A 27,358-nucleotide genomic window follows, 5' to 3' on the forward strand; every position below is an offset into this window, starting at 1 on the left:
CCAAAACTCTTCTGGCTCACCTTTGTGCTTTTTTGCAAACTCTAATCTTGCCTTTCTATTTTTGGTGCTGGTCAGAGGTTTGCATCTTGCTGTGTAGCATCTGTAATTCTGTGTCAAAGTCTCCTGAGGACAGTAGATTGTCAGAGCATCACCCCAGCTTTCTGGAAGTTGTTGGTGATTTTACAGACACGTCTTTTAGGGTTCATTTTCACAGCTTTTATGATTTGTCTGTCATCAACTACTGTTGTTTCCTCAGCCGATCAGGTCGTTGTTGGTTGCTGGTGGTTTCCAAACTCTTGATTTCTCCATGACCTTTGTTTTTGCTAGAGCTCTAATTGACTTCCTCTTTTCTTTTAGCATCCAAATTGCTTGCTTTTCTCTCAAAGTCAGCTCCCTCATCTTCATCCTGGTTTGTGTGTCATCATCAAATGCAAGATTCAGAATACAGAAGTAATGGATATAACTGATACGACACATTTCCTGCTTTTAATATCTGAAGAATTAATGCAACAGGACACAGCTGATCACTTAGAAAGACCCGTGAGGCAACTGTTCCAATACTTATGCTCACATCAGATAGAGGGATGAAACTCTAAAAGTGCTGAACTTCTTAGCTGGTAAAACATCTATGTGTTGAAATGGCTAATAATAAAATGTGACCTTCTGTAGTTTTGTCTCATATTCATCTTTTAATCATATTTCTAAATGTCTTGACTCCACAGCCAACAGAAAAATTTTGTCTTTACTGTTCCAATACTTTTGGAGGGCACTGTATATATATATATATATATATATATATATATATATATATATATATGTATGTATATGTATATGTATATGTATGTGTTTATGTGTATATACAGTATATGTATAATCTATTTGTTCATTATTTTAAAATCAGGTAAAACAAATTAATTTATTTAATTAAACAATTAAAATAAAATTAACTCTAATGAAATTGAATTGTGAAGTATTGTAATAGTAAGTGTAACTGTATAAGTAACTGAAGTAATTATTATTATTACCATCATCATCATCATTATTGTTGTTATTATTATTATTTCATATAACAACAGTAAAATTACAATACTAATATTTATGTTTGTTATTCTTTGCTTTCAAACATGAAACATTTGTAAGTCGCTTTGAATAAAACCATCTGCTAAATGACTAAATGTAAATGTAAATCATAGAGCATTTATTTTGATGAAAAACCATAGGGAAACGTCTCTTGAATTATTATTATTTTATTTATTTATTTATTCCCCATTTTTTAAAACTTTTGTAAGAATGAATTAATATACTCACCAACACAATTTTTTTACTCCTATTTGGCTGTGTAAAAAAATTTAGGTAAATTTTGATCAGGGGCATCAGTCTGACCATGTGATCATGACAACCAGCAAACCATCTAAGCCCTGCTTGCCACTTAACTCCTTTATAATGAATCCAAGAAGATACATTACTCGACCTTTATGATCCGTATGCATATACACTGTATCTCAACTATTTATTTATAATTATAACTGTTTGTTTGTTTATCTATCTATCGTTCTATCTCTCTCTCTCTTTGCTCAGATCATTTCCATCTGCAGGCTGAGAGTCTTCTGAAGCCCCTGCTGCAGATGATTTCTCACCAGCATTCCCAAGTGAGAGTTTTGGTCACACAGGCCATTGGTGCAGTCATTCAGCACAGCACAGGCAAGAATGTAGATGACGTTTTGTCCCACTTGGCACAGAGATTGTTTGATGGCTCTCCACGGGTAAGCTGGCAGCCGCCTCACTGAATAAATCAATGAATAACAAACAAATAAAGTTAAAGAAAGTTCTTGATTGATGCGTTATTTAATAAATGGCTTATCTATGGTATCCTTCCAAGAAATTCTTCTGCTAAATATGAAATATGCTTCTTGTTTTACAAGACACGTTGGTGGTGTTTTTTCCATATGGGAATGGTTTATTTTTGTGCTAAACTGTTCAGGTGAGAAAAGCTGTTACTGTAGTCGTGGGTGATTGGCTTCTCCATCTGCCGGACCGATATTCCTACTTCCACAAGCTCATCCCGCTGCTTCTGAGCAGTCTCAGCGATGAGATTCCTGAAATCAGGTGAAAACAATTGCACAGCATGGAAATAACTTTGTATTCCAGGCCTTTAAAGTCATGAAAATTAGTCAAATTCATGTAAAATGTATATGCTGTCATTAAAAAGTTAGTAGTTGTATCTCTGCCAAATATTGTCCTATCCTAACAACCCATACATCAATGGAAAGCTTATTTATTCAGCTTTCAGATGATGTATAAATTTCAATTTCGAAAAAATGACACTAAAGACTGGTTTTGTGGTCCAGGGTCACATACTAGAATCGATTTCTTTGTCGTCTTGTTTATTTACTTTTTCTCTTTAGTCTTTTCCGATACAAACTATATAATTTTGTCTTTTCTTATACAAAATGTATGTATGAAAATGTATGATTTTGTGATTATAAATAAATTCATTCAGGTCTCTTGCTGAGGACTTATGGAAACACGTAGGGTCTCAGTGGGAGAAGGAAAATGAGGATGATCTGAAGGATAAGATGGACTTTCAGTTGCCTGCTCCCGTCCTCTACACATCTGGAGGTAGGACAAACTAATCACAGAATGACTTTCTTTCCTAACAAATGAAGTTATGGATACTAAATACATACATATTAGATATCAAAACTCTAGATGAAACCCTTAAATAACATTTGAGTTCTGTACTGTAGCCCCCACTTATCCCTTCAACACTTTGATGCTCAGCTGTCTTGTCCTAGAATAAAAGCCCCACAGGGCTGATCTAGTTAAGGGTTATTTCTTGAGTGAAACTAGGAAGGAGCTTGCTGGGGTGGCAGATGCTAGCTTTTATATTTATTTATTTCTACTTTTATTTAGAGAAAAGTAGAGAGAGGAGAGAAAGACAGATAACCTTAATGTGAAAGTATTGTTTGCCAGATGTTTAAATTTTTGTTAATAACCAGCTCATTGTTACAGAAGATTTAGATTTCAGCTTTCTATTCATCAAAGAATGTTCATTAAAAATGCTGTATATATACTGTAGCAGAACAACTATTTTCAACATTGATCAAATGTTTCTTGAAATCAGCATATTGGACCGATTACTGAAGGATCATGTGACACTGAAGTCTGGAGTAATGATGATAAAAATTCAGCTTTGCATAACAGGAATAAATTGCATTTTAAAATGTATTCAAGTAGAAAACTGTTGTTTTAAATTGTATTTTTGTATTCTTGATCAAATAAACACAGCCTTGGTGAGCATAAGAGACTTGTTTCACCAGCTGTGCATGAGAAAAATGGAATAAAACCAATGTTTCGCCTTTTTCTCATACAGTCGAGCGTCCCGGGCTGGGCTGCAGGGAGCTGGTGGTGAGGAATCTGTCAAAGCTGCTTCCTGCTGTGGGCCGGGACATTGGTGACTGGTTAGTGCAGACGCGAGTGAAGACGGCCCAGCTGCTGAGGGTGCTGCTGCTGCATGCTGAAGATCACTGTACACAACACCTGCAGTCACTGCTCACGGTTCTGTACCATGCTTGCGCAGACTCCGAGACTGACATCAGAGCACAGGTAACAGGACAGCCAATCAGGATCAACCTTCACAATATTGCTTTAGTCATATGATGCTATTTTAAAGATCATTATTTTGTGTATTTGGTGTAACAGAATATGTTGACATGCTTTAATGTTCAAAAAACACATTATTTTTCAAATACTGTGCATTAGTGTAGTTCCTCTGTGCCCCACCTCTCTCAAACACGTTATTTTCTACAAAGCCCCTCCTTCTGACAAGCGCAGTCTGCTCTGATTGGCCAACTGACCCAGTGCATTGTGATTGGCTGAACACCACAAGCACGCGTCGGAAATGTAACGCACCTTACCATAATCGAGAGCTTCAGCTTTCAAGTTAGTTTGATCAGTTCAAGCCTGAAAGTCGTGTGACATACACAGTGATGATGCTCGTATGTATGTGCAGTACACAAACCGCAGTTAAGACGATATCTGACGGGCTGTACATTCCACTGTGATGTGACCCTGTTCCCCTCACACACACACACACACACACACACACACACGACACATTACGCGCAAAACTCCGCATTTGAACAGTCAATAGCAAATACTTGAACTAATAACAAAACATACTTACAGTCACTGATTCAGAGGCACCAGATTGTCATAGCAAAGTTGGAATTTACCCTTTTTTTTTTTTAGAAATAGCCTTCGTGCACAGCCAGCCTTGTGCTCTCCTAGGTTCACGAAACTGTCGTCCATAAAATGCGTTGCACAAATTCGAACATTTGAATTGTGCTGTTGTGTTGTAAACAAATCTTAACCAATGATTCCTAATTGCATCTACTTTCGGAAGGCCAAATAAAGTGTTTTTGTTTTCTTTTTGTTTCTATTGCACTGTAGCCTTTTCCAACCCACTATTAGAGTACTTTTAGATGTATAGACCTGATTAAAAAACCATAAACCTATGGCTTGATTATTAGTGGAATAAAATAATTTTCTGTAGAATGAAACTGTAATTTTCACTTTTTTCCACAATTTATTAAATTATTTATTTTTATTTTTAATGCTATTTTATTAGAAAAATGAGACTTCACCTACATGCAAAGACCTAAAACAGGGTTGTTCAATTAAATATTGGGGTTAGTGCAGTGGTGTTTAAGAATTTTTCTCCAGAAAAATATTAAAATATTTAATCCATTGATCCAAATTGGATATGAATATTAAGGGGTAAGAGCAGCTGTTTAATCAGACTATTAACCTATTGTTTTTACAGTTAGATGCCTATGAATAACACACAAGGCTTGCTGAGAAAAGATATAGAGGTTGTTGTCTTGAAGGGGGGAAAAAATGTGATGAATGATTGAGATTGTTTTTTATATTTTTATACCATTTTTATATTTTTCTTAGAATCTACTAACAACACACAACAACTTGTAATCAAAACAGTCTCAAAGTTACTAGGCTAACATGCTGAAATAATTCCAAATTTAGATTAAATTTTTTTTGTGTGCAGGGCCACATTAATTTGTCACAACAAAATGTTTTATACACTATATAGTGATATACACTAGATATAGTCATATACACTATATTTGACGGACACAACTACTTTTACCTTGCTGCATTCTCATTGTCTACAGAAATTATCACTCCGTTTTGCTGCTCAGCACTGTTCCTGTGCTACTGTTGTTAAAATGAAGCAGAATGGGCTTAAAAGAAGTAGAGCTGGAGCTAGATATAAATATTATTGCTCCCTTGAACTTGAAGTCGTGGCCTAATGGTTAGAGAGTCGGACTCGAAATCCAAAGGTTGCGGGTTCGAGTCTCAGGCCGGCAGGGATTGTAGGTGGAGGAGTGAATGTCCAGCGCTCTCTCCACCCTCAATACCACGACTGAGGTGCCCTTGAGCAAGGCACCGAACCCCCAACTGCTCCCCGGGCGCCGCAGCATAAATGGCTGCCCACTGCTCCGGATGTGTGTTCACGGTGTGTGTGTGTTCACTGCTGTGTGTGTGCACGTTGGATGGGTTAAATGCAGAGCACGAATTCCGAGTATGGGTCACCATACTTGGCTGTATGTCACTTCACTTCACTTTCAACTGTCCAAAAGTATTTTAGTGGTTGGTGTCAGCTTTGATTGCATTGATTTTGATTTCATTGCTCTCATTCTCTCTCTTGACAGTGTTTGGAGTCAGCAAAGCTCTTGGGAGTGTTTGTCAGTCCAGAGGTTTACCTCAAGTTGCTCCTGCCTCACGTTGAAGACTCCACTTCATGCTCGTCTGCTTCTTGCTGGGCTCCTCTCATGGTTCTGGGGTCCGTATTAAGAGGGAGTTCAAGGGAGGCGTTAGGACCCCACCTGATAAAAATTGGTGACACACTTGCACACCCTGAAGTCTGTCAGGGGTCCCAACAGGTGAGAGACAGTGAGCTTTCTGCTTTCTACCTGCTCTTGATTGCTCGGTATCCATTGTAAAGGAGTGTTCACGCAGTGACTTGCCACGGCAAAGACTAGAATTCAGTTATTTTCAATCAGATTTGCCAATTTTGGTTGTTTTACCAGGAATTCATTCCATTTGTGCTGAAGTTATGCGAGCCAACCAATAACATTAGGGCATCCAACAGTAGACATGTACGGAAGTTCTAAGCGGCCATGCATTATTATAATTTTTCTGTCTTGTTTTCTCGTGATCTCGACATAACGAAAGTTGTTTTGTCATTATCACGACTTAATTTTCTCGTGATCTCGACATAATGAGTTGTTTTCTCGTGATCACGACTTAATTTTCTCGTGATCTCGACATAACGAAAGTTGTTTTGTCATTATCACGACTTAATTTTCTCTGTGTATTCGGCATGAGAAATGCTATAGAAGCAGCATCATGGATGATCGTATTCGCTTTTGCTTTGATCAGGGACTCACTCAAACTGAAATAGCTCTGTGTCTGTCAGTGATTGACGACTTACACATAAGTGTTCGACACTTGAGAAGGAGGCTGTCGGGTCTGCAACTTTATCGTCGAAGACAATATAGCGACCCTGATTTTATCACGATAGCTACAATTACGTCGTGAGAAAACGTTTTTTTTACGTTGAGATCAACAACTTTCGTTATGTCGTGATAACGACAAAACAACTTTCGTTATGTCGAGATCACGAGAAAATTAAGTTGTGATCACGACAAAACAACTTTCGTTATGTCGAGATCACGAGAAAATTAAGTTGTGATCACGACAAAACAACTTTCGTTATGTCGAGATCACAAGAAAATTAAGTCGTGATGACGACAAAACAACTTTCGTTATGTCGAAATCACGAGAAAATTAAGTTGTGATCACGACAAAACAACTTTCGTTATGTCGAGATCACGAGAAAATTAAGTCGTGATGACGACAAAACAACTTTCGTTATGTCGAGATCACGAGAAAATTAAGTTGTGATCACGACAAAACAACTTTCGTTATGTCGAGATCACGAGAAAATTAAGTCGTGATGACGACAAAACAACTTTCGTTATGTCGAAATCACGAGAAAATTAAGTTGTGATCACGACAAAACAACTTTCGTTATGTCGAGATCACGAGAAAATTAAGTCGTGATGACGACAAAACAACTTTCGTTATGTCGAGATCACGAGAAAATTAAGTCGTGATGACGACAAAACAACTTTCGTTATGTCGAGATCACGAGAAAATTAAGTCGTGATAACGACAAAACAACTTTCGTTATGTCGAGATCACGAGAAAATTAAGTCGTGATCACAAGAAAACAACTTTCGTTATGTCGTGATCACGAGAAAATTAAGTCGTGATCACAAGAAAACAAGACAGAAAAATTATAATAATGCATGGCCGCTTAGAACTTCCGTAGAAATGACCACCACAACCAACAGCACAGCCACTTAGTGACCTCCGGTGAAAACTGTCGCCCCAATTTTTTCCAAAATGATATGCTACACATTGTTAAAAACAACTATTCGGACACTTATTGGCTAGTTTAATTTTCCAGTTACTTTTCCTGAAGAATGTCTTTATTACATATTTGCAGCCCACAGTGCTGATATGTGTTAGGACACATCTCTGTCAGACTGAGTGGAAAAATCCCACCCAGACCCATGAGTCTGGCCCTGGTTTCCTCTCAACCCACATTCTGCTCACTTTGATATCAAAAATAACGCTCTATTTTTTGCCTTCTCGTCGGAGCCAAGTCACCACCACTGAGGGCTTTGCAGGAATTTCCTCTGTAGTGTAATTAAAAGCACTAAAAGAAAAATGACTAATTTTGCCCCCGTGTGTTTCATCTCAGACTTCATGCCAGAATCTCACAAAGTCTTCCTTCCGTTAAATAACGTGTCTTCAATAGCATTGGCTGTGAAATGCTGACACATTAAAAAGACACGGTCCATCACAGATGTTGCAGGACCTTTGACTTGGAGATGAGACAGTGGTTTTTGTCAATTTTAGGGAAGGAAATTGAGGGAGAGAAAAAAATGAATATTAGGGAGAATATCAATTTTGCAATTGTTTGCAAAAATGCAGTAAAAAAAAGTTTTCTCTTTTAAATAAACACTGTTCTTTTTAACTTTTTATTCATTAAAATTATCTTAACAAAATGATCACAGGTTCCAAAAAAAAATTAAGCACCACAACTGTTTCCAACATTGATAATAAATCAGCATATTAGAATGATTTCTGAAGGATCATGAGACACTGAAGACTGGAGAAATTATGCTGAGAATTAAGTTTCAGGAATAAATTATATTTTAAAGTGTATTAAAATAGAAAGCCATTATTTTAAATTGCAATAATATTTCACAATATTACAGTTTTTTCTGTATTTTTAACCAAATAAATGCAGCCTTGATGAGCAAGAAACTTCGTTAATAACACTTAAAAATCTTTCTGATCCCAAACTTTTGCATGATAGTTTATATTTAAATACAAAACATTTATAATGAATTGTTCTGTACGTTTTTTTTCTGTACGGTGTATATATATGTGACAAAAGCACATAACAAGTGAAGTGACATAGTGCCAAGTATGGTGACCCATACTCGGAATTTGTGCTCTGCATTTAACCCATCCAAGTGGGTTGGGGGTTCGGTGCCTTGCTCAAGGGCACCTCAGTCGTGGTATTGAGGGTGGAGAGAGCGCTGGACATTCACTCCTCCACCTACAATCCCTGCCGGCCCGAGACTCAAACCCGCAACCTTTGGATTACGAGTCCGACTCTCTAACCATTAGGCCACGACTTCCCCATAAAAGTGGTGTGTGGCAAGTATGGTGACCCATACTCAGAATTCGTGCTCTGCATTTAACCCATCCAAGTGTACACACAGTAGTGAACACACACACACCGTGAACACACACCCGGAGCAGTGGGCAGCCAATGCTGCGGCGCCCGGGGAGCAGTTGGGGGTTCGGTGCCTTGCTCAAGGGTCTCACCTCAGTCGTGGTATTGAGGGTGGAGAGAGTGTTGGTTATTCACTCCCCCCCACCTACAATCCCTGCTGGATCTGAGACTCGAACCCACAACCTTCGGGTTGCAAGTCCAACTCTCTATCCATTAGGCCACGACTGCCCCTAAAAGATGGAGCGCTTCACGGATTTGTGTGTCATCCTTTCGCAGGGGCAGATATATGTTAATTTAATACATTAATGCATACTTAGTATAATATTGAAATTAATACTAAATAAAAAATAATGCTACTACAAAAATTCTACATTAACACTTCTTAGCTTCAGTAAATGGTCTGAACTGGAGAATTTAGTGTTGAGTGAATATTAGAGTATGTCAATAATAAATAATGTGTCAGACTCAAGAGGAATTGTGTTTTTCCTGACATGAGCCTCAGTCTGTGGAATAGCAGTGAAGGCAGTGTTGAGTGAACAGAGGCAGATGCTCTGATCTTTCCTGTACTCTGCAGCTTTGATGTCAGGCTGCCCTTCGATATCGGTGTTTGTCAGAACACTTTCGACTGTATCATGTAAGAACAAGGCTAGGAAATAATACGCCTGCAGTCCTCCTTTGAGGGTTTTCTAGATGTTGTGGGTCTTTAACACAAGGTGTGCATTTGTGTAATGTGTTATGAATTTTGATTTGCGATGTCTTCAGCACATGGAAAACAGAAGCACTACTTCTCCGTGTTTTGTTTTTGGTGTTGCTATGGGACTGCAAGCTGGAATGTAAATCTCAGCTGTCTGAAGAAAGGCAAACATATGCTTGTGAGCATATATATTCTACATATCGTAGCTGACAGCTGTGGCCTGCTCACCTCTGTCCTGAAAAAGGAAGAGCTGGAGACGGGGTGGGACGACACATGCTTCTGCCGAGGGGCCACTTTGGAGCCAGGAGCACATTTATGGACTAGAAGAGCCAGACGGACGGGAATGGCAGAGAGTGCTGGTTAGGACAGTCGCTTTAAAACAGTTGTCAGACCTGTCAATCACTCCTCTGATTGCCCTAGGCAGGCGTGACCTGGAGAACATGCTTCTGTTTTACGAGTGTTAGTTCAATCTGGAAATCTGCTCATAAAGTGACATCTTTAAAATGAGTTATTTATTACCGTTGCATAATGGAAAAAAAGCTTTTCTTGATCTGTAAGTCATTAATTAAAACGGTCATGGGTTATATATATTTCAAAACTAAGACCTCGCCATCAACTAGCAGTATATATTAATTTTATTGTTTTATAATGATTTGTTTTATTTTATTTTATACCCATGCATAGCCCTGTCAGCTTAAGTTTATTTGATTTTATTTAAAATATTTGATTTTATTTTTTATACCTGTGCATAACCCTGGCTGCCTCATTTTATTTTATTTTTTTATTTAATTTTTTATACCCGTGCATAACTATTTTATTGTATTTTTATACATATTTTATTTTATTTTATTATTAAACATATCATCAGTCATATAAGTAAATGCATAAATCATACTCTAATCCTGAACATAGATATAAAGAGAAAGTTGTCATTCTTTGCAGTGCTTTTCAGTTGTGCCTTCTAAATTTAGTAGTAAAAGTGTCCCACACACACACACTTCCTGTAGTCTAGTGAAAACACCTGCAGGTTAATCATCCCGGCCCTGTTAATGACAGAACCGCTGAGTGCAGGAAACAGTGTCCCGATGCTCTTGTTCCTGTGAATGTGACACTTTGTCTAGACGTGATCACTGCATGGAAAGAGACACACAGAGGTCTTGAGGGAAGTTAAAAATGCAGTGGGATAGGAAAATAACAGACTGATGGAAAGAAAATCTTGTCAAGAGTTTTAGACTGCTTTACAAGGTCACAGAGTTTAGATGTGTTGTAGTGTCCTTTATTGGCGGGACAAAAACTGTCCATTTGTCAAACTAGTACAAAATAAAATATATTTTAAAATTTATTTCAAAGCTAAGACCACATCATCAACAGTATCTAATAATTATTATGTTTTATTTATTATTAATTTTTATTTTTACCTCTGCTTAAGCTTGTCTGGCTCTTATTTTATTTTATTTTATTTTAACTTAACAGAGACTGATGTCATTGTGTGTTTTGGACAGATTTACAAGGTCAGAGAGTCCATTTGTTGAAGTAATACAAATTAGGTCAAATTAATGATAAATATAGCAGCATTAGTACAAATGTTAATTTAATTTAATTAAGCAAAAAGGAATAAATGTCTAAGTTAACATTAAACAAAAGTAATGAAAAGTGGCAAATTTTATTTTATTTTTTTTTTTTTTGTCTCTCAGGTGCAGTATCTGGATCAGTTGTTGGTGTGTGTGGACGCTGTGCTGTGTGTAAGTCAGGTGGACTGTGCTGTCATCAGTCTGCAGCTGCTGAAGGTCCTGGTGTCAGTTCAGAGTCTCGCCTCACAGCAGGAACAATGCAGCAAGGTAAAACCCACGCATGAACGGTGTACATGAAGCGTTCCCATACACAGATTGAGCTGTACACATTAGATATGAGCAGTCTGAGTTTATTATATTGAATTTACTGCAGGGCCTTTTGTTGTTCAAAATCATATTGCATGTCCAAAGGAGCTGCTCAGCCTAATTTACCAGCCCTTCATTCAAACATGAATTGAGATTGAGCATTACTGTGTCTCTCTCTGTCAGGCAGAGGAGTCAGTGAGGTGTTTGTGTGAGGCGCAGGGTCTCAGTGGAGTGTGTGAGTTGTACCGGCAGCACATGGCAGATCTGCTGCAGTGGCTGTCTGACTCCCATCACACCTGGACCAGTTACTCCATTCAGAAAACACAGCTGGAGATAATCGCCATGCAGTCCGGTGAGTGTGTGCTTCATTTGCAGCTGGGAATGACAACCATCATTCTGTTTAGATGCCAAAATGAAAGCTTGTGGAATGTGACACTCTATGATGTAATAGTGTGGACAAGCACCGCCTCCACAGAAGAAGGTAGACATCACTGTCTGTTTAGCCCCAGGGTTGTTTGATGAGTAGAAAGTTTACAAGACCAGCGTTTATTTGAAACAGGAGTTTTTAGTAACATTATAAATGTCCTTATTGTCACTTTAGATCAATTTAATGTATCCTTGCTAAATAAAAGTATTAATTTCTTAAAAAAAAAAAAAAAAAATCTCACCACAAACTTTTGAATGGTAAAGTAAATAAAATTAAATCAGTTAAATTAAAAAAAAAAACTAATTAAATGTTTAAAAATACTATGGAGTAAATATTGGAGTAAAATGGAGTTAATATTCCTTAAAATATAATACAATTTTAACTGTTTATAATAAATGTGTGATATAAAAATATTGACAAATAAAATTGAAAAATACAAATAAATTAGTAGTGCAGACTAATCAAAGTAATCTATTTAAAATAGTTACATTTATCACTTTAAATTACTCCACATTCTCACATTGTTTTTTTATCGTCTTTATGTGTTTTCCTTCAGGTCCAGTGGTGGGAGAGTTTCTTCCAACCCTCTTGCCTCTGTTAAAGAGTTGCCTTGAACCCAGTCGAGATCCTGAGATGAGACTTCACATCTTCACCATGTTGTCCAAACTACTGCTGGACGCCAGCAACACTCTGGACTCACAAGGGTCAGTTCATCAAACACAGATCCTGAACTTAATGTGGCTATTGTGCAGCTTGCATCATTAGAGAATATGTTGATGCTCTTGATGAAAAATTCATGTACAAAGCTTGCTGTCATACCTGATAGCACTGAAGCTTGAGAGATAACGGCAGTTGCTTACTGCTAAACAACTGAGATTTTGAACACTTGTTATTTGTATATGTACAATAGCCCACCACTGCTTGCTTAAATATACTGTATGTATAAACATGCATAATTACAATGATTTATGCATTTTGAGAACGGAGATCTTTTGTGATGCCTGATAGGGATCTAAATATTATACATTATAGAGGCAAATCTTCATAATTACTCCAATAAAGTAACGTGTCAGGATAGTCCCGTTCAGATATATAGTAAAATCCTCTCTTTCATGTGGTGTGTGATACCGTTCACCTCAGATTCCTCTGTTTCATGTGGCTCTTTGATTAGCAAAGTGAAATAAGAGGAGAGTGAAAGGAAAGACACCACACGCATGCAAAGATTTACCTAGACATCTAAATCAAGACATATCATAGACTGCTGTTGTTTATCAATAAAGGTAATTATTATTTAGTTGATTTCTGAATCATTTTCATTGCTAAAAGACATCACCGGAAATCCCCAAAGGGAATGGCTTTAAGCAAATATACTGCAAAAAATGTCATTAGCCTTGCTGATTTAATGTCTGTTTAAAACAGGTCAGGTCACATGACATGATTCGGCTGTCATATTTGTTGTGGTTTTCTCTCTGTAGGAGGTTTGCTGAATACATGGAGCTGGTCCTGCAGGATTTGTTGTTGCCTAATCTGGTGTGGCGTTCGGGCCGATCTGCCGCGGCTGTCAGGACCGCTGCTCTCAGCTGCCTGTTAGCTGTCCTGCATGGGGCGGCTTTCCCAGCGGAGCGAGTAATAATACACATATAATACACTGCATAAATAATACACCACATGAAACAGCATTTTGCAATGAAAGGGATAGTTCACCCAAAATTTAAAATTCTGTCATTAATTACTCACCCTGATGTCGTTCCAAACCCATAAGACCTTCGTTCATTTTAGGAACACAAATTAAGACATTTTTGATGGAATCTGAGAGCTCTCGGACCCTGCAAATGTAGTAAAGACATCGGTAAAATAGTCCATGTGACATCAGTGGCTCAACTTCAATTTTGCGAAGCTACTAGAATGTCAAATGGACAATTTTACCGATGTCTTTTCTTCATTTTTGGGTCTGGGAACATTTCAGTTGCATTGCTGTCTACGGAGGGCCAGAGAGCTCTCAGATTTCATCAAAAATATCTTAATTTGTGTTTTGAAGATGAACGAAGGTGTTACGGGGTTGAAACGACAGTAAGTAATTCATGACAGAATTTTCATTTTTGGGAGAACTAAGCCTTTAAGTTCTGTACTTTGTCACATTTATGAGTGAAACAGGATTTTCAGTGGGCATTAAAAAAGGCAAGAATTGTGATATTACTAAAAGGCTGGAGTATATATATTTTATGTTGTTTGTGCGATGTTGATGTGTAATATCTGATGTGTTTCAGGTTCTGTCGGTGGAGGAAACTCTCACCACTCAGCTGATCTCTGCGCTGGAGGAAGACTCTAAACTGGCTCGTCTTCTGGCCAGTAGATCTTTTCACTCACTGCTGAAACTCACAACACAGCAGCTCAACACGGACTCACTCAACAGGATCTATCCAGGTATTCTTAACTCATCACACATACTGGAAAACAATGAAAGACAAGAGACAGACCTGATTCAGAACAGCATATTTTATGTGACAGATGAAAATGAGGTTGGGAAGATAGAAGTGTAGTGTGTTATATATTTTTGGTGTAGATCATTCAGTCCTCACTGCTCTATGGTCTGTATTTTTATTCACTTGTATGGATGGTGAAATAAAACCATTATTTTACATTCAAAGATGTTATTTAAAACGGTAGACCGAAATGCATCTAACAATGTTAAATAGTGTAAATGTTTTCCACAGTAATATGTGTTATTGCTATGGAAGCAGAATAATGACAATAGTTTTTGAAACATAAAGCATGCTGAATTCCACAAATCGAAAAAAAGATGCATTGCAATTAGCAGTGCTTGCATTTTAATGCCTTGTATTTCCAGGGCTTGCATTTTTAGGTCCTGAAATTTAACATAGTTGTTTATTTAAGCTGTGAATATTTCAATTCAAAATATTTCACACACATTTTCATAATTAAAAATTCAACAATTCATATTCACCTTCCAGAATTCACTTCCAAAATATTCAATCTGTTTAAAAATACGATGTGTAATATTCGACAGGCAAATTTCGGTCATTTTATTTCACTTTCCAAATTCGCTGCCACAAATTCAGTGGTTAAAATTCGGCAGAAAATTCAGCGGTGCACATCCGGGACCCGCAGGAATAGCAGTAGAGCACCGATGCATGATCTCCAGCTGATGTCAGCCGCTCACCAGCAGGTGGCGCAAGCGGCTGTTGATGAAGGCCATTTGTGGATCAAGTCATTCATTTACAAAAACTGATTTGCAGAAATGGAGCAAGCGCTAAGTAGAAGTTTTGATTATTTTTTATTCTTTATTTCGGTTGCTTAGTTTCTGTAACTTTGTATCATGGCTTGTGTGACTGTGCTGTAATACTGGGGTTCCCCGTCACACTCCAGGATTCCCCGATGACGCGTAACGCGCCTCAGTGATATAACTAATACAGTGATACAAGACCTCAGATCTCAGAACACTTCACTGATGATTATGCGGACAATATACAGGCAAGCAAATGAGGTCAGAAGAAAGCAACGTGCTGCATATCATACAGATGAGATGTGCCAATACCACCCTTTTTATAGATGTACATTACACAATTATTTACATATAAAAAAATCCCTGGAAAGATTTTTTTTTTTCATGTTCCAACGGTTGTAGTACGTTGATATTTTGCCAATATTTCCCTTACTGTATGTGCAATTGACAATTATTTAAAACAAAAACAAAACAAAATCTGTAAGACCCCAAAAAGGAATTGTTCATGTTCCAAAGGTTGTAGTATAAAATGTTGATGTACTTTATGTACATTTAAGGGAGGTATTAGCAAAATTTCACCTATAGTAAATCAGTCTAGTCACTAGGTATGTACTACAAACTTTGAAAAAAAAAAAAAAAAACTTTGTGAATTACAGTAATTTCTTAAGAATAATTATATACTGCATGTACAGCGAGGAAGATGTTGGCAAAAATTCAACTGTAGTAAGTCAGTCTGGTCACTAGTAACACAACATTTGGAGCAGAAAAATTACATTTTGGTGAAACTGTAAAAAACTAATTTTTTTTCTTAAAAATAGGCTATTTGTAGAGTACATAGGGAAAGTATTGTCTAAGGCGAGATATTTGCTATATTTATTTAGTCAGTTTGAGTAAATGATTAATTTACTGTAAATTAACTTGCGGTTTTACGCGTTCAGTAACTTGTGTTTATATCCTCATCTGTTTGCATGATCAGTAAGATCTGAGTTTGGTCTTTTAATAGGCTTGTTTGAGATGAGCAAAATCTGCATCACCGTTGATCACCGCGAGATGCATGCTGGTTAGAAAAGTGTCCGAGTTTTTTATTTTTATTTTTTATTATTAAACATATAACATTCACAGGGGAAATAGTCAAAGCAATAAAATACATACACAACCAGACTACAAAACAGTAAATACCTAAATAATAGTAATAACAAAAAAGAAATATAAAGAGAAAAACAAATAAATAATAGTTACCATAAACATCTTTTAAAATAAATAAATAAAAAGTGTCCGAGTTACGTCCGCCTTGTTCTGATGTCATGCTGACGTGTGCCAAAAAACTCTCGGGATGGGAGGCGGCTGTATCGGATTGCTCTCCACCGACTGTGCTGCAAGGTTATTTTCGTAAACGAAAACTAAAACTAAGACGAAAACGATTGGTGAAAAAACAATTTTGTAAACTGAAATAAAATAAAAATGTCAAAATATTTGAAAAACTAAAACGAAATGAAACTAACAACAGTTATTGAAAAACTAACTGAAATAAAATAATAAACAAAAATAAATAATCGTTTTCGTAATCATTACGTTCTCACCCATTGGCTGAAAAATATATGAGCTGTGTGGCGGTTTAGGGAAATACCTGTAAATGCGCACATCTCTGACGGAGAGACGCAAAGCGGTTTAAAACAGAGTCCTGCACGGGTTCTGTTTGGTAAACGTGCACCAGCAGTACTTAACAGAACACAGACCCGTTATCCGACAGCAGCACTCATTTATTTCTGTAGCCTACCAGACCAGAACCGTTTGACATAAAGACCGAGAGTCGAGACCCGAACCGGACCCGCATTAATCTACAACATCAGGAAGACAAACTTATTTATTTTCTCATCTAACACAAGCAATCAAACCAACATTAGGCAAGTTGGTGCTTTGAAGAAAAACAGACACGCAACATGATAATTAGCAGAAAAAAAGATGAGAACGCACCTTTCTGTAAACAATACACAACTTGTCCTATAGCATCTTGTGATCACTGACAAACTTTAGAACAAATAAATATGCATAGGCTAAATCACATCATACACACGCATATAATTCTTCATAAATAAAGAAAATAACATATTCAAATGTGAGCCTTTAAATAGGCCTACGATTACCGTTATTATTGAATTTCATTAGTCCCACACAGTTATGATTTATGCGCGGATGTTCACGGAAAAGTGCGCAAGACACGACAGTTACAATATCATGATTATGGTTAAATAAGAAAAAAAGACATATAACCAAATTAAGCTACGTTTATTATCATATTAAATACCTCAACACACCATTAGATATGACATTAAGGGCAACTTGTGAAGATTTATATAATAGCTGTCATTGCTACTGAGCTGCGTAATGCATTTCTTTAACCGATTTCTGAGGGAAACAGCGTGAAACCTTGCGCGTTAGTTCATATTCCACATCTGCTTCACTGTCGTTTGCATAATCATCAGTGAAGTGTTCTGAGATCTGAGGTCTTGTATCACTGTATTAGTTATATCACTGAGGCGCGTTACACGTCATCGGGGAATCCTGGAGTGTGACGGGGAACGCCAGTATTACAGCACAGTCACACAAGCCATGATACAAAGTTACAGAAACTAAGCAACCGAAATAAAGAATAAAAAATAATCAAAACTTCTACTTAGCGCTTGCTCCATTTCTGCAAATCAGTTTTTGTGAATGAATGACTTGATCCACAAATGGCCTTCATCAACAGCCGCTTGCGCCACCTGCTGGTGAGCGGCTGACATCAGCTGGAGATCATGCATCGGTGCTCTACTGCTATTCCTTCGGGTCCCGGATGTGCACCGCTGAATTTTCAGCCGAATTTTAACCACTGAAGTTGTGGCAGCGAATTTGTAAAGTGAAATAAAATGACCGAAATTTGCCTGTCGAATATTACACATCGTATTTTTAAACAGATTGAATATTTTGGAAGTGAATTCTGGAAGGTGAATATGAATTATTGAATTTTTAATTATGAAAATGTGTGTGAAATATTTTGAATTGAAATATTCGCAGCTTAAATAAACAACTATGTTAAATTTCAGGACCTAAAAATGCAAGCCCTAGAAATACAAGGCGTTAAAATGCAAGCACTGTTAATTGCAATGCATCTTTTTTTCATTTGTGGAATTCAGCATGCTTTATGTTTCAAAAACTATTGTCATTATTCTGCTTCCATATATTGCTCATTGCACAATGTTCAAGACATTTGCTAGTATGCAACAGTATGCAGTGTCCCTGACAATTTTGAAATATAGATTGAAAAATAGATAAGACTATCCTGGTTTAATAAAGCATATCTATGCGTCTTGCACAAATTATCCAGTGCACTGGGAGTATAAAAAGCCAATTTTATTATTTTTATTTTATTTTAATTACCTAGACATTTATCAATATAGAACAGTGCACAAAGCCTCGAAAAATCTAGTTTTATTTTATTTAATTTTATTATTTTAATTACATAGATATTTATTAAATATTTTTTTTTTTTATTTTATAAATTATTTTAAAATTATTTTAACTACCTTGACATTTAGTAATATACAGCAGTGCATAGAGATTACAAAAACCAGGTTTGTTTTATTTTATTTTAATTACCTAGATATTTATTAATATACAACAGTGCCCATAAATGTCTGTTAAATTTTATTTTGTTTTTTTATTTTATTTTGAATTTAATAGAATTTTGTCTGCTTCTCTGTTGAAAAATGAATACCAGATTCTTAATTAAATAAAGCATCTCTGTCTGTATAATAATAGTTACTGCGCACTTTCATAATTCAGTGTCTGTATTTGAGAAGTGTCTGTGAGGTTGTAGCTGTTTTCATGAGTGTGTCTGTGTGTGTTCAGAGCTTCTGAAGCGTGTGGACGACAGCAGTGAAGACGTCCGTGTCGAAGCGCTGAAGTCTCTGAGCACGTGGTTCTCATCTCTGGGGAAAAACTATGACACTCAGTCGTGCCGCCCACACCTGGAGTTCCTGTTCCAGCAGCTGCTGCTCTACATGGATGACCCCGACACCAAAATCCAGGATTCAGTCCTCGGTAAGGACTTTTTTGGCAGCCATATTTAATTTCTGCTGTAAACATCTGATGTTTTGACTGGAATTGTGACTGATGACAGTTATATTCATGTCGACACTATTGTGATGTAAGATAAATCTCTTCCTGCTGCATAAGGAAGTGATTCAGCTCAGTGTTAATGGTCTACGGTCCACTTCTCTGATCCTCCCTGTTCTTCACTTCAAAGAGCCTTATTAATCCTGCATTTTTACACTCTATCCATCACATACTCCTCTGCTACTGGCCTGCCTCCAGCGGGGTCATGGGCTGTCAACACCTTCCCATAATCCTGTGTCAATGTGTTCTAGTGCACACACACACACACAGAGTACTGTTCAGAAACCCTTCATAACCCCTGATTACAGTTTGAACCCCCCAAAGGACATTGAAAAAGTACATATAGTAAGTAGGCCATAATGTACAGTCATCCGGTTGATATCACAGAATAAGCTCTGACAGGATAACCAGGATTCTGATGTGAAGTCAGTGCATTCGTATTAAGGCTGTTGATTAATAATAGAAAAAATAATGCGTTAACATTATTAACACATTATTAATGCACCTGCCCCGTCCAGACCTGTATGTCATCTTACATTGATGACTGGATGGCAACTGGCTGTGTGATGTTGCCTATAACGATGCAGTAAATGCCCCTAAAATTCAAGATATGAGGGGAAAAAATGCCCTTATATGGGTCTTATACTGACTTTATAGCATATTATATGGTTTAGCAATATCACACAAGCAAGTACTGTTTTTCCCGGACATCTGCACGATTGCAAATGTGATATTGATTTTACACAGGTTCAGTAAACAAGAATTTAATATTGTGTTAAATTTTAGACAATATTGTCTGTTTTGTTCAATTTCGCCAATGAAAATGAAGTGAAGTGACATGCTGCCAAGTATGGTGACCCATACTCGGAATTCGTGCTCTGCATTTAACCCATCCAACGTGCACACACACAGCAGTGAACAGTGAGCAGTGGGCAGCCATTTATGCTGCAGCGCCCGGGTAGCAGTTGGGGGTTCGGTGCCTTGCTCAAGGGCACCTCAGTCGTGGTATTGAGGGTGGAGAGAGCGCTGGACATTCACTCCCCCCACCTACAATCCCTGCCGGCCTGAGACTCGAACCCGCAACCTTTGGATTACGAGTCCGACTCTCTAACCATTAGGCCACGACTTCCCCTATAGATGGACTGTAGAACTAAAATGGTGGGGAAAAATTAAAATTTTTAACTAAAACAAAAACTAAAATTTTGGTGGGGAAGTCGTGGCCTAATGGTTAGAGAGTCGGACTCGTAATCGAAAGGTTGCGAGTTCGAGCCCCCGGCCGGCAGGGATTGTAGGTGGGGGGGAGGGAATGTCCAGCTCTCTCTCCACCCTCAATACCACGACTGAGGTGCCCTTGAGCAAGGCACCGAACCCCCAATTGCTCCCCGGGCGCCGCAGCATGGCTCCGGGTGTGTGTTCACGGTGTGTGTGTGTGTGTGTGTGTGTGTGTGTGTGTGCATTTGTTCACTACTCACTGCTGTGTGTGTGCACTTGGATGGGTTAAACGCAGAGCACCAATTTCGAGTATGGATCACCATACTTGACAATACGTCACGACTTTACTTTAAAATAGTTCTGAACAAAACCACAACCTAACTGTTGTCTGTCTCTGAACGACACACAGCAATGTTTCGTTATTGAATGAATCGCAGTTTTGAATGTCTCAAGTGAGTCATTGATGCAGTGACTCATTCATAAAGACTTAGTTAATGAATCATTCTTTTGAAAGAATTGGTTTAATGAATGACTTGCTTATTAAGATAGTGACTTGTCACCCCCTACTGGTAGTTTTAATTTCATATTTTGTTTAAAATAAATACATTTAAAAAATCTATGTTTTGGCCACAGTTTTGGCAAGGCTTTTCTCATTTAACACAATAATGACTTTAAATTATCTTTTGGGCGGGGGGTCGTTTCTCAGCCCAAATTGATGTGCAATTAATTACAATAAAATTGGAATTAAAATTTTAATTAAAAATTAAATTTAATTATGTAATTAAAAATGTAATTAAAATTTTAATCCCTTGACTGCCCTAATTTGTGTTATTTTGAAGGGGTTTATTTTGTGTAATATTCGGCATCATGAGGGAAAAAAGAGTCTCTGCGTCTGAATTTACATACTTCCCTACTATGTAGTATGCAAAAAACAGTATGCGAGTAGTATGTCGTAAAACAAGTAATCCTCCAACTGGATGGAATCATAGTCTGAAGCTAAAAAATTGGGAGTCCGTGACCATCATACACTACATGATTTTCTATGAAATCTGTCATCTTAAATCTGCAGAATGGCTTTGACTTTCAGCAACTAGCACTGACTTATCCAAACTGTAAATCGGGCGAAAATCAGAAGAAAAAGTCATGTAGTGTATGTTCCAGTGTTAAGTAAGTTCAAATTCCAATGTAGTACCTTCTCAGTATGCCATTGTGGATGCACTATTTGTCTGATCTTGTTTTTCTCTTTTTAGTCTGCTCTTAAACATATCTCGTATTTCAAAGACACCTCAGATGTGATTAATGTCCATTATAACACCACACTTGCCATATGCCATAATCCCTCATTCCTTTGGTTAAGCTTATAATAACAGCACTCTCACACTGTGCTTGAGTTACTGAGGAAATTCACTCATATCTTTACACAAAGAAAACCTTGTTTTCTGGTGTGCTTACAAATGTCTAAAGCGCCGGATAAAAGTAAATCCACCGACCAAACAAATCAGGATAAAACCAAATACCCACAACAAAGACACGACTGCTGAAAGAACACAAATGAGCTTTATGGGCTTTTCTTTGTTCCTAAATGGTGAGCTGACTTTGAAAGGTTATGGATGCTTTTGCATTTGAGTAATAATCACATTCATCAAAGTGACAGTACATAATAAAATTGTGACCACAGTATCTTTTTTTTGATAATTTCATGTTCACTCTATATATATCCATTAGGCCACAACTGCCCCATAAAAACATCTATAAACATATATATATATATGAGGTGAGACCCTTGAGCAAGGCACCGAACCCCCAACTGCTCCCCGGGCGCCACAGCATTGGCTGCCCACTGCTCCAGGTGTATGTTCACTACTGTGTGTACACTTGGATGGGTTAAATGCAGAGCACAAATTCTGAGTATGGGTCACCATACTTGCTATACATACATACATACATATATACAGTCCCCTCCATACGTATTTTGTAAAGACAAAATTGCTCTGTTGGCTGTGGAGTCAAGACATTTGCAAATATGATTAAAAGATGAATATGAGACAAAACTACAGAATGTCACATTTTATTATTAGCCGTTTCAACACATACATGTTTTACCAAATAAAAAGAACAGCACTTTTAGAGTTCATCCCACTCATTGATGTGAGCATAAGTATTGGGACAGTTGAACATAAGGCAGATATAAAAGATTAAAAGCTATGATTTAGTTGCAGATCCCTTGCGCACAATCACAGCAGTGAGTCTGTGACCCATAGACATCACCAGACTCTTGGTCTCATCCTTTGAAATACTTTTCCCAGCCTTTAATGAAGCCAACTCCAATTGTTGCTTGTTTTGGGGAGTTTCTGCCTTTACTTTCCTCTTCAGCTGGTGAAATTCATGTTCAATCAGATTTAAATCTGGAGATTGACTTGGGCAATATAAGACTTTCCATTTCTTTGCCCTTATAAATTCCTTGACTGACCTGGCAGGGTGTTTTGGGTCACTGTCCTGATGCAATATGAAGCACTTCCCAATGAATCTGGTGGCATTTTCTTGAATATTGGTAGGCAAGATGGTTTTGTACCCTTCCAAATTCATTCTGCTACTGTCATCATACATTAAGTCATCAGTAAAGTTGAGAGGGCCTGTTCCAGAGGCAGCCATGCATGCCCATGCCATGACACCACCTCCACCATGCTTTACAGATGAGGCTGTATGCTTGGGATCATTGCAGTCCCCTTTTTTTCTCCACATTCCCATCACTTAGATAAAGGTTCATCTTTGTCTCATCGGTCCATAAACACAGTTCCAAAACTCTTCTGGCTCACCTTTGTGCTTTTTTGCAAACTCTAATCTTGCCTTTCTATTTTTGGTGCTGGTCAGAGGTTTGCATCTTGCTGTGTAGCATCTGTAATTCTGTGTCAAAGTCTCCTGAGGACAGTAGATGGTCAGAGCATCACCCCAGCTTTCTGGAAGTTGTTGGTGATTTTACAGACACGTCTTTTAGGGTTCATTTTCACAGCTTTTATGATTTGTCTGTCATCAACTACTGTTGTTTTCTCAGCCGATCAGGTAGTTGTTGGTTGCTGGTGGCTTCCAAACTCTTGATTTCTCCATGCCTTTTTTTTTTGCTATAGCTCTAATTGACTTCCTCTTTTCTTTTAGCATCCAAATTGCTTGCTTTTCTCTCATAATATATATACATACATATATGAAGCAGCACAACTGTTTTCAACATTGACAATAATAAGAACGTTGATAAAATTTATAATAATAATAATAATAATAGTGCTGTCAAATTATTAATCGCATCCAAAATAAAAGTTTTTGTTTACATAAGATATGTTTGTGTACAGTGTATATTTATTATGCATATATAAATACACACACGTATGTACAGTGGGTACGGAAAGTATTCAGACCCCCTTCAATTTTTCACTCTTTGTTATATTGCAGCCATTTGCTAAAATCATTTAAGTTCATTTTTTTTTCCTTATTAATGTACACACAGCACCCCATATTGACAGAAAAACACAGAATTGTTGACATTTTTGCAGATTTATTAAAAAAGACAAACTGAAATATCACATGGTCTTAAGTATTCAGACCCTTTGCTGTGACACTCATATATTTAACTCAGGTGCTGTCCATTTCTTCGGATCATCGTTGAGATGGTTCTACACCTTCATTTGAGTCCAGCTGTGTTTGATTATACTGACTGGACTTGATTAGGAAAGCCACACACCTGTCTATATAAGACCTTACAGCTCACAGTGCATGTCAGAGCAAATGAGAATCATGAGGTCAAAGGAACTGCCTGAAGAGCTCAGAGACAGAATTGTGGCAAGGCACAGATCTGGCCAAGGTTACAAAAAAAATTCTGCTGCACTTAAGGTTCCTAAAAGCACAGTGGCCTCCATAATCCTTAAATGGATGACGTTTGGGACGACCAGAACCCTTCCTAGAGCTGGCCGTCTGCCCAAACTGAGCTATCGGGGGAGAAGAGCCTTGGTGAGAGAGGTAAAGAAAAACCAAAGGATCACTGTGGCTGACCTCCAGAGATGCAGTCGGGAGATGGGAGAAAGTTGTAGAAAGTCAACCATCACTGCAGCCCTCCACCAGTCAGGGCTTTATGGCAGAGTGGCCCGACGGAAGCCTCTCCTCAGTGCAAGACACAAAAAAACACCTGAAGGACCACAAGATGGTGACAAATAAGATTCTCTGGTCTGATGAGACCAAGATAGAACTTTTTGGCCTTAATTCTGTGTGGAGATATGTGTGGAGAAAACCAGGCACTGCTCATCACCTGTCCAATACAGTCCCAACAGTGGTGGTGTTGTAATGGTGGTGCCAGCATCATGCTGTGGGGGTGTTTTTCAGCTGCAGGGACAGGACGACTGGTTGCAATCGAGGGAAAGATGAATGCGGCCAAGTACAGGGATATCCTGGACGAAAACCTTCTCCAGAGTGCTCAGGACCTCAGACTGGTCCGAAGGTTTACCTTCCAACAAGACAATGACCCTAAGCACACAGCTAAAATAACGAAGGAGTGGCTTCACAACAACTCTGTGACTGTTCTTGAATGGCCCAGCCAGAGCCCTGACTTAAACCCAATTGAGCATCTCTGGAGAGACCTAAAAATGGCTGTCCACCAACGTTTATCATCCAACCTGACAGAACTGGAGAGGATCTGCAAGGAGGAATGGCAGAGGATCCCCAAATCCAGGTGTGAAAAACTTGTTGCATCTTTCCCAAAAAGACTCGTGGCTGTATTAGATCAAAAGGGTGCTTCTACTAAACACTGAGCAAAGGGTCTGAATACTTAGGACCATGTGATATTTCAGTTTTTCTTTTTTAATAAATCTGCAAAAATGTCAACAATTCTGTGTTTTTCTGTCAATATGGGGTGCTGTGTGTACATTAATGAGGAAAAAAAATGAACTTCAATGATTTTAGCAAATGGCTGCAATATAACAAAGAGTGAAAAATTTAAGGGGGTCTGAATACTTTCAGTACCCACTGTATATATTTAAGAAAAAAATTATATTTGTATATTAAATATATTTATATACAATATAAATTACATAAAAATATATAGGCTACATGTAAATATTTTCAAAATATACTGCATGAGTGTGTATTTATATATACATAATAAATATACACAGTACACAGATATATTATGTAAGCAAAAACTTTTATTTTGGATGCGATTAATCATGAAAATTCAGCTTTGTCATCACAGGAATAAATTAATCTTAAAATATTGTGACTAGTCGGCTGCCTCCCCCCTTATCATCACCACCCCGTCCCGTATTCGCCGCCCTTCACCAGGCTCCCGACGGGAGTGGGTGTGTGAGAGAGGAGGGGCGCTGAAACAGCCAGGGCTGGCGGCATGTGATGAGGCGCACCTGATGTGAATAGAGCCTCATCACCGCCGCCGTTTAAATGCCGAGCGCGCCTCTCCTCGGGAGACCGGTCTCTTCCCCGTGCATGCACGCTGGTGTCCTTGTGGGTCCAGGAAGGGAGCGTCGAGTAGGAAGACTGTCGCACCCGTTACGGCTGACGGGCCAGGATGCCGGGCCGTTTAATCCCCCAGAAGCTCCGGGGGCCAAGGAGTAGGACGAAGCCGCTCGAGAGAAGCCGCCGCCACTCGCTCCCGGACCCAAGAGGGGAGCGCGTGCGGCCACCGGACTCCGCCCCTTCCCTGGACCCTTCCTTTCTGAACACTGCCCTCCTTCACGTACCCCGCAGCACGACGAGGACACCAGATCCCTTGTTTATTTTGACACTTTTTCCCCTTGGACACTATTTTGATTATTATTGTTTAATAAAAACCTCTCCGAGGCCTGACGCCACACCCACTGTGTCTGTCGTTTGCTCCTCCCGCCACAATATATTAAAATAGAAAACAGCTATTTTAAATTGTAATAATTTTCAAATGTTTTTCTGTATTTTTGATATATTTTTAATGTGAAATTTATTGCTAGATTTTATTTATATGGGCATGGTGAAGTTAAACTGCATTGCCGTTGCACCATGGCACCATGGTTATATTTTTGCCGTGCCAAATGAGTGAATTTTGATGTAATAACCAAATGTAAACGTCTCCTTATGTTTCTTCTGTCACAGAGGTTCTGAAGGTGGCCAGTGAGGTGGATGGAGGACTCTTACAGCAGCAGACGGAGGCCGTGAGAGAAAAACAGCGCAGCCCTGAATACTGTGATAAACTCCTCCAGCACATTCACTCATTGTGACACGCTCTTCCTCTCACAAACAGACATGGCTGTGAATGAACTTGATATGGTTTCTTTACTGTGTTTATGCAGATGTGAACAGACAAATGCACACAATTTGTGAATGGATAATCACACTTTTTTGCCTCAGTTCCCTTATCATTAGATTTATTACATTAAATAAGTGGTGCTGTCAAACGATTAATCGCAACCAAAATAAAAGTTTTGTTTACATAATATATGTTTGTGTACTGTGTATATATATTTATGTATATTTAAACACACACATATACAGTATATATTTTGAAAATATTTACGTTTATGCATTTATATATTCATATTCATATATATTTTATATGATTATATAAATATAATATATAAACATGACATTTATTTATATATATATATATATATATACATACATATATATACATAATAAATATACACTGTACACAAACATATATTATGTAAACAAAAACTTTTATTTTGGATGCGATTAATTGCTTATAACAGCACTAATATAATATACAATTAAAATAATATTAATTCTTAACCATCAATTCAAAGGCAACCCAAAATAACTTTCTTTGCTTGGTTTTGTTGTTAATACTTTGTGTTTTGTATTG

General features: G+C 37.9%; 1 protein-coding gene across 1 annotated transcript in view; it reads left to right on the forward strand.

Annotated features, from left to right (window-relative positions):
• Positions 1–26,971, forward strand: part of dnaaf5 (dynein axonemal assembly factor 5) — a 28,738-nt gene extending 1,767 nt beyond the window's left edge. The window contains exons 2-13 of the mRNA XM_079377455.1: positions 1,579–1,763; positions 1,982–2,106; positions 2,501–2,619; positions 3,374–3,606; positions 5,733–5,963; positions 11,288–11,431; positions 11,654–11,822; positions 12,454–12,601; positions 13,373–13,523; positions 14,165–14,321; positions 19,030–19,221; positions 26,629–26,971. Coding sequence (XP_079233581.1) covers positions 1,579–1,763; positions 1,982–2,106; positions 2,501–2,619; positions 3,374–3,606; positions 5,733–5,963; positions 11,288–11,431; positions 11,654–11,822; positions 12,454–12,601; positions 13,373–13,523; positions 14,165–14,321; positions 19,030–19,221; positions 26,629–26,753 — 1,979 coding nt within the window. The 3' untranslated portion in view covers positions 26,754–26,971. The remainder of the gene's footprint in view (positions 1–1,578; positions 1,764–1,981; positions 2,107–2,500; positions 2,620–3,373; positions 3,607–5,732; positions 5,964–11,287; positions 11,432–11,653; positions 11,823–12,453; positions 12,602–13,372; positions 13,524–14,164; positions 14,322–19,029; positions 19,222–26,628) is intronic.
• Positions 26,972–27,358: the final 387 nt, after the last annotated feature.

The sequence above is a fragment of the Barbus barbus genome, assembly GCF_936440315.1.
Source record: "Barbus barbus genome assembly, chromosome: 3".
Lineage (NCBI taxonomy): Eukaryota > Metazoa > Chordata > Actinopteri > Cypriniformes > Cyprinidae > Barbus > Barbus barbus.